This window comes from Mauremys reevesii, linkage group 6 (genome assembly GCF_016161935.1).
Source record: "Mauremys reevesii isolate NIE-2019 linkage group 6, ASM1616193v1, whole genome shotgun sequence".
NCBI classification, from domain to species: domain Eukaryota; kingdom Metazoa; phylum Chordata; order Testudines; family Geoemydidae; genus Mauremys; species Mauremys reevesii.
The window spans coordinates 61,283,764-61,296,794 of record NC_052628.1 but is presented as its reverse complement, the minus strand read 5'-3'; the positions used below and the strand labels follow the sequence as shown (position 1 = coordinate 61,296,794).

The 13,031-nt window shown below is 39.7% G+C and overlaps 1 protein-coding gene across 2 annotated transcripts in view; it reads left to right on the top strand.

Annotated features, from left to right (window-relative positions):
• The window catches only part of SLCO4C1 (solute carrier organic anion transporter family member 4C1), a 100,130-nt gene that overhangs the window by 49,971 nt on the left and 37,128 nt on the right, over positions 1-13,031 (top strand). For both annotated transcript variants that reach the window (XM_039545470.1, XM_039545471.1), the window contains exons 4-6: positions 3,747-3,843; positions 5,109-5,230; positions 6,474-6,589. In XM_039545470.1, coding sequence (XP_039401404.1) covers positions 3,747-3,843; positions 5,109-5,230; positions 6,474-6,589 — 335 coding nt within the window. The remainder of the gene's footprint in view (positions 1-3,746; positions 3,844-5,108; positions 5,231-6,473; positions 6,590-13,031) is intronic.

Below are 13,031 nucleotides of genomic sequence, written 5' to 3'. Positions count from 1 at the left end.
ATAACAAATGGCTAAGTAACTAGGTTAATCCTTCCATGTTTGAGCTGATAATTTATTACTGTACACAAGGATGCATTAATGTATTACAAGATATCTACAGGATATTTTTGCTTTTCCTGACAGATTTAGTGTATGTTTTATTATGCATTGTGTGTGTTTTTGAATTAAGGCACCTGTTTTTAGTTAAACCTTTGTTAGGCACAAAAAGGCACTCAAGCATGATTTTTCTTTTTTAGGTATTTACCAAATTTATTTTAAGAGTTAAATTACATTCTTTCTTTTCTATTTGCACATTTAAGTGCATTCTAAAACAGGAAAACCAAAGTTCTATCTGGTATGAAAAGGAAAGTAACTTGATGACAGCTGATATTTTAGGATGTAGTCCAGCAGTTATTAGGCAGGTAAAACTCCCCACTCAACATGCTCAGAGTTTAGAGTGAGTTCCCATTCATGATCATAGGTCTTTAAAATCTTATCCTAAATCTCCTGGATCCAAGGGTCCTACAAACTTGGGGAGAAATCCTGATCCAACTGAAGTCAATGGAAGTTTTGCAACTGACTTCAGCAGGGCCAATATTTCACCCTTGTTATCTAAGGAGATACTCAGATAGTGTTGAATAGGTAAGAAATCCAGACCTATCCCTAACAAATTCAGTCCAGAAATTTCAGCCTACAAGGAAGTTGCACAGCTGGGCCAGATAACTGATGCAGCAAAATTGAAAACATTATACAGAATTTTAGCAAAAATCCTTTCTATGTAATCAGTCATGAATATTTGGTTGAAAGTTAGTGTGTGTGTCTGTACTCACCAGTGGCTATGATTCTCTGATATTGTGGCTATTAGGCCTAAAAAGACTAAGGGTTTGCTTATACTGAGTAGAAGAAAAAGTGTGTTAACTCAGATTAGCTAACTTTGGTTAAAATATCAGTGAAGACATAGTAACTTGGAGACATCATAACAGCTCAAGTTAAAGTATATAGGGATAAACTAAGCTGCTGATACAAGTTAAAAGAAGAGTTGTTGTGTCTTCACTACTATTTTAATCAAGTTGACTAACATGGGTTAGCTAACCTGAGTTAAGAAAGCATCTCTTTACAGTGTAGACCTGCCCTAAGGCAAAATCAAGAAAGCATGCTGCTTGTTGTTCTCCTCTCTAGCTTTGCAGGGAAAGAACTGTCTGTGTTGCTTCTCTGGGTGGACAAAAGAGCTCTTTTCAGTGAGACTAGCTACCCCTGCCTCTGCTTCCTCTCATTCCAATGACTTAGCAAGATGTGTTGAAAGCATACAGTGCCATTGCTCTTGAATCAATCAGACCTAAAGGAAACAGGGAGCTGTAGTCTTTACTAGTATCGGAGGGGTAGCCGTGTTAGTCTGGATCTGTAAAAGCAGCAAAGAGTCTTGTGGCACATTATAGACTAACAGACGTTTTGGAGCATGAGCTTTCGTGGGTGAATACCCACTTCACCCACGAAAGCTCATGCTCCAAAACATCTGTTAGTCTATAAGGTGCCACAAGACTCTTCGCTGCTTTTGTAGTCTTTACTATGCTTCAAGTGTTAGGGATATTACGGCTGACAGAGCTGCTAACACAGACACCTGACTTCTGGTCATAGTAGATTTAAAAAAATAAAGTACATTTTCATTTTACTTCTATAATGCTTTTATTTAGAATTTCCAGGCTACAGGTGTGTTCTCTTAATAATTTAAGCACTCAAACAGACTGGTATTTTTTTTACTTTAAAACATTTACATTTAAGGCTAAAAATAGTAGACATGCTACCTAACATAGCAAGGTTCAAGTGCTTTGAAACACACAGAGAGAAGTAGCCATATAATTCAAGCACTTAGCTATTTGTTGTGCAATTCTTTCACACAGTGGGGATGCAAGCTTTCTATTCCATAGAATACAAATCTCTTTGTAGGCAAAATGCATGCAGTAATATAAAGCTGGTATTGTGTAAAGGCAAAACTACTTTTACAGATTTGAAACTATTTTGAGGAAGAAGAAAGCCTTAAATAATAGGTGTGTGCAGTGTAGTGTAGTTGTAGCTGTATCAGTCCCAGGATTTTAGAGAGACAAGGTGGATGAGGAAATATCTTTTACTGGATCAACTTCTGTTGGTCAGAGAGACAAGCTTTCGAGCCACACAGAGCTCTTTAGGTCTGGGAAAGATACCCTGAACATCACAGCAAAAGGCAAGGTGGAACAGATTGTTTAGCATAAATAACTAGCACATATTGTAAGAGACAATTCAAGGTAGAATGGCCCATTAACACTTCTGCAGTTATAGAACAAAAAGAGAAATTTAGTAAGTTACAATGGGGTCCTCATTGTAGTCCTCAGCAGTGATGACTACATTAATGAGGCCAAAAGACTACTCTTTGATACTACCTACTCTAAAGAACTCAAAGATGACTCCCACACCACTATTTACCCAGGAACTTAAGAATATCATCAACTCCTTCCCCAACCAACTCCAAGAGAAACTATACAAACTCATCTCCTATGACCCACCCTAGGGACCTTCTACATGCTTCCCAGCATACACAAACAAGAGAACCCAGGCAGACCCATCATATCTGGCAGTGGCACTCTTACTGAAGGAATATTGGGACTCCTAGAAACCATTCGCAAACTACTCATCACACGAGGGCCAGTTTCCTCCAGGACACAACTGTCTTCCTCCACAAACTGAAATATTAACAGCCTCCCTCAGAACATCATCCTCGCCAGCATGGTTGCCACTTCCCTTTACACCAACATGTCTCTCAGTGTTGGCATAGCTGTCTGGCTCAAATATTTACAAGACAATGGACAACCCTCAGATATCACCCCAAACACATCACCAAAGTCATCCATTTCATCCTCACTCCTAACCATTTAACATTCACTAACAAATACTTTACCCAAACCATGGGAAAAGCCATGGATACAGGATGGCTCCCCAATATGTCAACCTCTTCATGGACCACCTTCAAGAAGAATTTCTGGATATGAAACCAGTGATCTACCTGAGAGATATCAATGATATTTTTATCTTCTGGACAGATGGTTTAAATTCCCCTGTAGATTTCCACCACAACTTCAACTACCACCATCCATTCATCAAACTTTCTCTAGAACACTCCCACACTAGCATCAACTTCCTGGACACAACGATCAGTTTTAACAGTCGAACCTTACTGACTATCACATACAATAATCCCACAGGTCACCAAACCTATCTTCATTGATCCAATAACCACCCCAAACACAGAAAAATATCTGTTATTTACAGCCAAGCACAGAATATGCTCTGAGGAAAAAGTCTGGGATATACACCTTAACACACGTAAAACCGCCTTCACCAAACAAGGACACTCCACCAGAGAAGTATATTGCATCATGGAACGGGCCACCCAAATACCCAGAAGTTGATCCAATAAAAGCTATTACTTCACCCACCTTGTCTCATAAATAATAGTTGTAAAAGATCATGTTAAAGATATTAATAGTATAATGGACAAGTGTATATTTTGATTTTTACAAGTCTTTGATTTCTATAAATCATTACACTGAATGTGTAAATGTGATTGTTCCCTCCCCTGAAAATGCCATGGAATTTATTTTTTGTATTTTATTGTGTGTCTATGAACTTTTACTGTTATCTACATGCTTAATTTTTTCTTTAACCTTACATTTTAGAACTGTATGTCCTGCTGAGACATGACATGGAAAACATTTCTTCTTTTTCTTTCCCTTTAGGAATTGGCTATGCCATGTCATTGCTGGGTCCTGCCCTTGGCTATGTATTGGGAGGGCAGCTGCTTAATATCTATATTGATGCCCCTCTTCAAACAAGGCAAGGCAATGTTCTGATTTTCTTCTGTTCAGCCAACAGAGTGCTATTTTTATTGCTCCCTGGTTCCTAATGGTAATCTACTAAAATATTCAGGTACTTCCTATGGCTTCATTGAGGATTATGGCTTTTGCCATGAGAGGGGAAATAGCTGAGCTCCACTCCATATAATAGCTCTTTCCTTCAGAGAACATAAGATTGTTCCTGTGGACTTTTTTCAAAAACCCTCTGACCTGTTAGGCAACAATCTAGTCTTCCCTAATGACTTCCAAGAAAAGCGACCTAAACTCTAACCTTTTCTATAGAGAAAAGTTACTCCTTGATAATCAGGAGCATGAGTTTAGTTCCAGCTTTTGGAGATGGTGGTTACTACTTCTTTTGTTTGTCAACCTTAAAATAAGACCAAACCTGCATTCTCAGCACATGAACATTTTCTGTCCAGAGACTTCCTTTACTGGTGATATGAGGAGTGGGATCTCACTTCTTTCATTTCAGGGGTTATGTTGCAGGATTCCCACAGTAATATTAGATTTTAAAAAATCTGTATGGGTTATCATTCCTCAATGATTTAGGACATAAACCACTAACTTCTTGGGATTAGGAAGAAACCTCTCCCATGGGCATGTAATTGCATAATTTTCCATTACGGGGGAGAGGGGGGTTCTTTGAAGAATCTATTATGGAAATGCAGTAGGATACAAGACTAGATGATCTTTGGGCTGATCCAATATAGCAATTCCTACAATCCTGATTTGGCTGAGTTATAGTTGCTGTTTGCTTTTGCATTTTCCTGACTTTTGTGACTTCAGTTATGCAACTTCAACGTGTTGGGACTAGTATCTAATTCACATTTGCCTTGTGTAAAAATCCACTGATGGTAAAGATGTTCAGAATTGTTTTGAATAGTATTAAACATATATTTAGTGATCAGTGATGTGGTGGTGACATTGCACCTTACCAAGACCTGTTTTTTCATTGCTCCCTTATTAGTCAGTCTGGTACATTCTGGTTCAACGGTCTCCATTTTGACTTGATTATATTTATAATGTGCTGAATGCTTATTATACACAAAAGTAAAACAATAGAATTCAATAAGTCCCAAAAACTATGAGGAAAAAGCATGGTACTGGGAGGCTTTCTCCTAGTGCCATGGGAGAAACTGAGTGCATAGCTTTTAAAGCCATAATAATTTGGGGCAATATTCTGTGTGACTAGTAAGATGTTTATGTCATTATTAAATCTGCATTTTCCAAATTAATCTTTTCTAGCACAGAGATTGAGCCAGATGACCCCCGGTGGCTTGGGGCATGGTGGATAGCATTTCTCTTGTGCTGTTTTGGAACATGGCTTCTGATAGTACCTTTTTCGTGTTTTCCAAAGCACTTACCAGGTAAATGTTAATTATTAATCAACCAACTATTAGGGGGGAGATTGGGCTTGTGGCTAGAGCAATGGACTGGGAATGGGAACTCTGAGGTTCTGTTCCATTCACTTGGCTTACTGTGTGATGTTGAACAAATAATTTAATTGCTCTGTGCTTTCAGTGTACCGTTTGTAAAAACAGGCATAATGCCTTGTAGTTAGGGTATTAATTAAGCTTTGTGTAACAGGTAAGCAGTGAAATTCTAGAAAGCTTGTTGGGCAGGAGGAAGACAATTGACTGTGGGAGGGTTTTTGAAAGGTTTAATGGGAAATAGGACTGGGGGAGGATTGAGGGTCTAGCTGAAATAGGCTGAGGGCAAGGGGAAATAGGGGATGTAGTTATATGGAAATATACATATCTCATAGAACTGGAAGGGACCTTGAAAGGTCAGAGAGTCCAGTTCCCTGCCTTCACAGCAGGACCAAGTACCATCCCTGACAGATTTTTGCCCCAGATCCCTAAATGGCCCCCTCAAGGATTGAACTCACAACTCTGGGTTTAGCAGGCTAATGATCAATGATGTGGTGGCTAAAGTTTTCAAAAGAAAATGTGCCTCACATTAGACTCCCAAGTCCATATTAGGTGTTTAAATAAATGACCTGAGCACCCAACATCTCCTACTGACTTAATTAGTCTTGCATTGCAGCCTTTGATTCAGATTCAGCCTCCTGCCTTGCTGTATAGGCGGAGCAGAGAGGCATGTCCGAGTATCCTAGGACAGGGTTATAGACCTCAGGAGCTTTATAAAACCTTTTCTGTTAGTACAGCTAGTATTACAAAGAGGACAGGCTCTTCCCAAAATATTTTTTAAAAAACATTCTGTGAGGGGAATGACAGAAAAAAGGAGAGAAGGAAGAGGAGAGTTATAAGTATGGGTGCAGAAAGGTGATATGGATAGGGTAAAATGACCAGGACAGGGTTCAATGAATCTGAAATTTCTTTTGTTGGGCCTGATAACACCAACAACTCTCATGCTTGCCGTTGACATTTTTACTGTGATACACTCAGCAGAGCTCTACTTTCCATAGGAATGGATTATAGATCTGCTTTTCATTCTGCATTGTTGCAGTGTCTAGCAAAATCTACATGTCTCCTTTTTTGGGAAATGGCGCATTTGTTGTAATACTGCACTTTAATTAAAGATAAATTTGTTACAAGCACTACGTTACTCCTTATTTTCATCGTGTAAAATAAACTTGTTTTTCTGTAGGTACAGCAAAAGTACAATCTGAAAAAATTTCTGAAACTCATGATGATGGAAGTGAGGCATTTGTTGAAGACAGGAATATTGGGAAAAATTTTAAAGATTTTCCAGTGGCTCTTTTGGTAAGGTAAACAATAAAGTCAATGCAAGATTTTTAGCTGTTCTTTGCATATTACGGTAGTTTACATAATTTTGAGATACTTTGACCCACTTAAATGAGCTTCATAGACATGTAGAAAACTCACTTCTGTTTACAGAGGGGCTTGCATGGGAAATATTCCAGTTCTGTTTTGGGACAAGACTGTAGGAATAGATACTGGATAGTGGCAAAAGTATACATGTTACATTGTGATCTTCTATTTGTAGCATAGAGTATAATTTTAACCACAGTGAAGTGGTGTTCAGGGAACTTCCACCCCTTCAAAACATGGAGTCTTGAATGAACTTCCAACTCTGTCACTGAGCCATGTAATCAAAGTATCTTGTTTACTCTGGGAGAAGATTGGAATCTTTGAATCATGTTTAGAAAACCTCACCCTGAAAACTTTCTTCCAGTCAAAATAATTTTTCAGGAAGAAGGGGCAGTCAACAGTTTAGAAGAAAACCAGACTTCAGATGTTAGCTACAACAGAGCTTGTATGAACTATAAAATACCTCCTTCTCATGGGAGAATCGGATGCCTGGTGATAAACCATGCAAAGACTTTCACAACACATACAGATAGCAAACTGCTTCTGTAGTGCAAAGGCTCTTTTATCTAAAGTGGGTTAAAAATAGTATTTTATTTTCCATCAGTAGTCAGGCTTATATGAACCATCCATGTATATCTCTGGTTACTTCAGGAGACTAATTTTAACATGACGTGACTCTAAGGTTAGACTGACTATACTTTTTCAAAGCATTACTCTTCCATCATACATTGGGCATGAATCCAGGTTTGACCTTTCTGTTACAGATGTACAGCAACCTATATACCTTAAATTATAGGATCTCTCTCTAAATACAACATATGTATTTTGGATGTACTATGCTTTGGAGTTGCCAAAAGAGTGTTGTTACTGTTCAGTTCTGTTACTACTGTATCATGAGGAATCTTTGCATTTAACTGACCTTTGGCTAGAGACTCATACCTGAATCTTTTGTCCTCAAGAGTGAAGACTGCAACTGGTCTGTTTTTAGAAACAGACAACTATTAACTTGTTCTCTGAGGATGAAAGGTGTAATGGATCCACACTCTACCACCCACTTTCAGTGCAGAGGTGTGGGTACAGCTTTAAAATGTTTTTAATGCTTTCCCCCTTTTGCTCAGAATAGGAACTGATAGAGTAGAGCAAGGATAGTGTGTGGTAAGAGTGGGATTTAAGCATCTTGTAAAAATGTTATCTGAGTTCTCACTGCCCTTGAGCCAAACATAATCCCAAATCTGTAATTCTTTTGCAGATTAGACAACATTAGATATGTAATAAATCATTAGACAACAACATCAGATATGTAATTTCTCCTTCCTGAGACTACTACCTATGTTTTACAATCTCATTCTTGCAGCCTGGGAGGGGAAACATGTTAATGAGTTCTAAGAGGTTAAATAAGAAATGGAACTAGTTAGACACCTTTTCTGTAATTCAAAAATGAATTTTTAAAGACAATTTCATAGACCATCTCTCAATATTGCATTATTTGACAAGATGGTGGATTTAAAAAAACCCCATAGATAATGCTGTTGTCTAGTTATCTTTAGTGATGTGTTTTCTTTAACAAAAAAGGTATGCCTTAGAGGGGGTTTCATTAAAAAGTTCATTTAAAAAATTCATTTAGTGAAAGAACTTGAGTTGTTCTTTGAGTTACTGCACATGTGGATCCCACTTATTGTGTCCATTGTGCCCAGCACAGCAGTTCAGAATGTTGACTCTAGCTGTATCTAGTAGGGCTTGCACATGCTTATGCTTCCGCTGCATGTTCCCCTGCTTTCCCCCATTTTAAGTCATAAAGGGCACAGTGACCCCAACCATCATTCAGTTCTTTTGAACTACCATAGGAAGTGAGTTGGAACAACATAGTGTTAGTTTGTAGGAACCTTGTTATTTAGTGATTAAACTGATTGTTGATTCTTTTTTTTTTATAAATAGGAGTAAGTGTTCTGGTTACTGTTTCTTTTAGCTTGTAGGTAGTAGATTAAAAATAGAGAGAGAGAAGCGCACAGTTTATAGCAGAACATATATTTCTGGGTTTCAAGCCATATCCCTCCTCCGGGGGGATTTTTCTTCTAATAGCCACAACAAATACCTTTACTGCCTTGGTAAGGAATATATCATTGCTAAGTGTGCTATTTGGAAGTCCTTCAAGAAGCACAAACCAAAGGAGAAGCAGCCTGAACTGACACTTTTTCTTATAGAAAGGTCCATGATAACAGAGGCTTCTTTTTTCATAACTCATCCTTCCAGCTCTCCTGTGACCAGAGATGTGACATCTGATTCAGGAGCAGTTAAGAAGACAAAAGGAATTCAGAAAAACCCATCAAAGCAGTCAGGGATCTTTGCTGCCTTAGGACTGAGTGGCTCTGACTTTATGCAGAGTTGTTGTAGCTGTGTTGGTCCCAGGATATTAGAGAGACAGGGTGGGTGAGGTAATACTTTTTATTGAACCAACTTATTTTGGTGAGTGACACCTGAAAGCTTGTGGCTCTGACTCTGTACTTTTCCTGGTACTGAGTCCTGTCTCTGGGGCCAGGACTCAGGAATACAGAGGAGGTCTTCTGAGGAGCCCTTGCAGCCATTGAAAGGGAAAAAAGCAGGACTTGGGCAGGTGGTGCCACACTGTAACAGAAAACCAGTGCAGACACCTTCTCTGTCTTTGGCAAGGAGATCAAGAAGATCATCTACCTTATTTAGTAGTACTGGAGCACTCAGGATGGTCTTCATCAGTGACTCCTTTGTTGGCACCAATTACTTTTATCAAAGCCTGCACTGAGTTTCAGCCACAGGACAAGCTTCAAAGCAGAGAGAGGTAGCTACAGCGTCCTCAGTGATGGGAACTTTTACAATTAAATTTGAGCTCTAAAAGGTTTTTTGTGCCTTTGCCAGATATCAGCATCACTCCAGAACCTGAGTCAGCTTTCCTGAAGGTTTCCCCAATTTTGGTGCCAGACAGATTCCCTCCCTGAAAAGATGTGAGGATACTTGTAATGAAAATCTCTTTGAATCAACATACAAATACAATTAAGGATATGAGTACCATCCAGGTCCTTCAGTCTTCTGTCATGTCTTTGGTGTTAGAAACTTTTTCATCCAAAGACTTTGACTCCTCTTCAGATTGATAAGAGTTATCCACAAAAAAACCCAAAATCCGATTGATGGAAACAAAATAATCTAAGGAGGCATATGGGGAAGGACCTCTTAATAGATTTGAGGATGTTAATTCTCACCATGCTCCTTGGTTTCCTCCATATTGGCCAAATGTTCCTTTCCCAAATGGTCTGTAACCATGGTCTTATTGGCCTTCATGGATCACAGTTTTTGTGAAACATTGTCTCATAATATACGGGATCTATACTTAAGTCACCTGTGGCAAATTCTCATGGTTTTATCATTCTCCTTGTCATGTTCAAGAAATGAAGGAGCAACAAATTGTTAGTGATGGTGAAATATCTGGTCATCAAGAGAGTCTTCCCAATTCACTTGGTCTTTCTCCCTTGCCTGATACACAATTTTCAGCTGATGATTTAAACCCTGTCAGGAATTATTGAAGCATATTGCAAAAATACTGGAAGTTCCTTTGGAGACCATTCAGGAGAAAGTGTATAAATTGTTTGATATCCTACAACCAACATCCCAAAGCAGCGTTGAACTACCAATAATGAAGGGATGTTGCACCCATCAAAAGATCTTTGGGTTACCACTGCTGTGAGGCAAACCTTCAGCCAAACCACGGCTGCTCGCTCAGCTACCCCTCCAACAGAGCTGAGGTGAGTAACCACTCAGGCATACAGGAACAATCCAGCTTCACTGACTTACCCTTCCAACAGAGCCTGCAGTGACTTAGCCCTCTAGCATGAGGCAGCAACCTATCCCTGAGCCAAGACGGGGTCAGATGACCCCCAGGCTCAGGTATTTCCCCAACCCTACTAGAGCTGCAGATCAATCTGTGCAACAGCACTACCTGGCCAGGAATCCTCCTGTTGCCTCGCACTGTATCATACTCTCGAGATTCCCAGCCTGCTCTTGATCCTGTTCCTGCCCCAGCCTTGCTTGAGTCCTGTTCCAGTCTAGTCCATGCCCTACTCGGACCTTGCTGCAGCCCTGTTACTGACTCTCTTTAGCCTTGCCTCTGCTTCCTGACCCTTCCTGGAGCCTGGATTTGACCTGGACCTTGGCTTTGACCCTCTTTGTAACTGGACCCTGTCTACAATACTGACTTGGTTTGTCTCTGGATCCTGACTACCCAGCTTTGATCCCTGGCTTAAACCTCAACTCCAGCTACAGTACTGATTCTGGCTTGTCTACAGACTCTGACGTTGGTTCTGACCTTGGCCTGTCCCCAGATTTTGATTCCGGTGCTACCCTTGGCCCAGTCCAGACCCTTCCTCTGGCTTTGACCTCTACCCCAAATACTAGGCCTGATTAGTGGGAGGTGGTGCCTGACACCTTCTTCCATTTCAGCTACTTCAAAACACACTGATTGTTGATACCAGGTACCATCCAAGTGTTATGAACATTCTTCTACCCATCTGGCTTTATCATTATTGGTTATTGCTGCTGCCAATGAGAGAACTAAGCAATTAAGAAATTTTACTCATAAGGAGAAAGCATCCTAGAGACTGGATCTCTTTGGGAAGAAAAGCTACATTTCAGCTTCCTATCAAGCTATTCTATCCAAATATGATTACCTACAGTGGGATAGATTTTAAGGATAAGTTACCATCAGCATCTAGAGATGAATTTAAAGCTCTTTGTGAAGAGAGTCAACTGATTGCTAAAACCTCTCTTCAAGCTGCATTACATGCTGCGGATTGTGGTGTTTTGAGCAGTAGCTACAGGTATTGTGATGAGATGCTCATCTTGGTTATTTGCATCAGGTTAACCAAGAGATGTACAAGCAACCACTGAAGATTTACCATTTTTGGGCCACAGTCTATTTAGTACTAAAACTGATGAGTCTTTGCATTCATTACAAGACTCAAGATCCACATTCAGATCACTTGGTTTATATACTACTATGTTTAAAAAGAAACAGTTTCATCTTCAGTCTTCATTCTCTAGATGTAAAAACATGTAGAATCATCTCCTCCTCATCATCATCAGAGGCCTTCTGAGCAACTCAGAAGGAAACACAGATATCAGAAAAAGAAATTAGTTCCACTTTCTTCTCCTATAACTGATCAGTCGAGTCAGGCACATCAAACATCAGATTTGATGCATTGGTTAAGGATCTTGGACTAGTCTACAAGGATCTTTACCCTTTTACTCCAGCATTTGGTTTCCATCCTTCTGATTACCAGGAGCCTTGGGTGATGGTCATCACAGATCAATGGGTCCTTCAAGTCATCAGTGATGGTTATATCATTCATTTTCAATCCTTTCATCCCACCCATTCTAGTCCCCTTTCAGGGCCACTCTCATGAGAGTTTTGTTCCAGGAGATAGATGAACTAATTCAATGGCACTGTCACTCTTTACTGAGCATGGTATATGCACCAACGAGTTCTTTGATGGCTGCTGAGTCTGATGCACAAGTGACAGTCTACAGGTAGGGCACACCCATGAACTAGCACTAGCAATGCTCTGAATCCAAGCAGCAGATTCTTTCCTCCTCTGATGCCAGTCATCACAAAGCTTGATCCAGTACACCTCTATTTACAAGTTGACTCTGCCAACCAGAGTAGCATTCTGCCCTTCTTTCCCAATCATCAACAGAGATTCCAAAGGGTTCTAAATCATCTTTGTAAGCATCCTGAAGTCTGCGCAGTAGTCTGCCTGTCTTTCCTAGACCCTTTGTGAGTGTGAGAGTACAGCACTAATTAAGTTGGGGCAATAGAGTTAGTGCCTCAGGAATATATCGAGATATACTTCTATTCTCTTTATTTCCTCATACTGAAAAAGAAAGGAAGTTTGTGCCTGATTCTAGATCTCAGGATTCTCAATTAATACATTCAATGTGCCAAATTCCATATGGTAACTTTCATTTCTTGTTATCCCTGCTGTAGATCCCATGAATTGGTTCATTACCCTCAACTTACAGGATGCTTATTTTCATGTGTAAATATACCCCCCACACAGAAAGCACCTAGATTTTCTGGCTCTGGAGAGTCATTACCAACTGAGAGTGTTGGGGTTTTATTGGCACTGAGGGTATTCACAAAGCATCTATCAGTAGTACCAGCCCATCTACTCAGCCAAGGAATCCACATTTACCCATACATAGATGTTTAGGGGAATTCATGAACACAAGCGTACTTTCAGGAAAGAAAATGATTCATTTAATTTCATCCATGGGTTTGAGGATCAATTTTAAAAAGTCAACTCTGATTCTATCCCAATCTACAGAGTTCATCAGAGCTCTCCTGGACTTA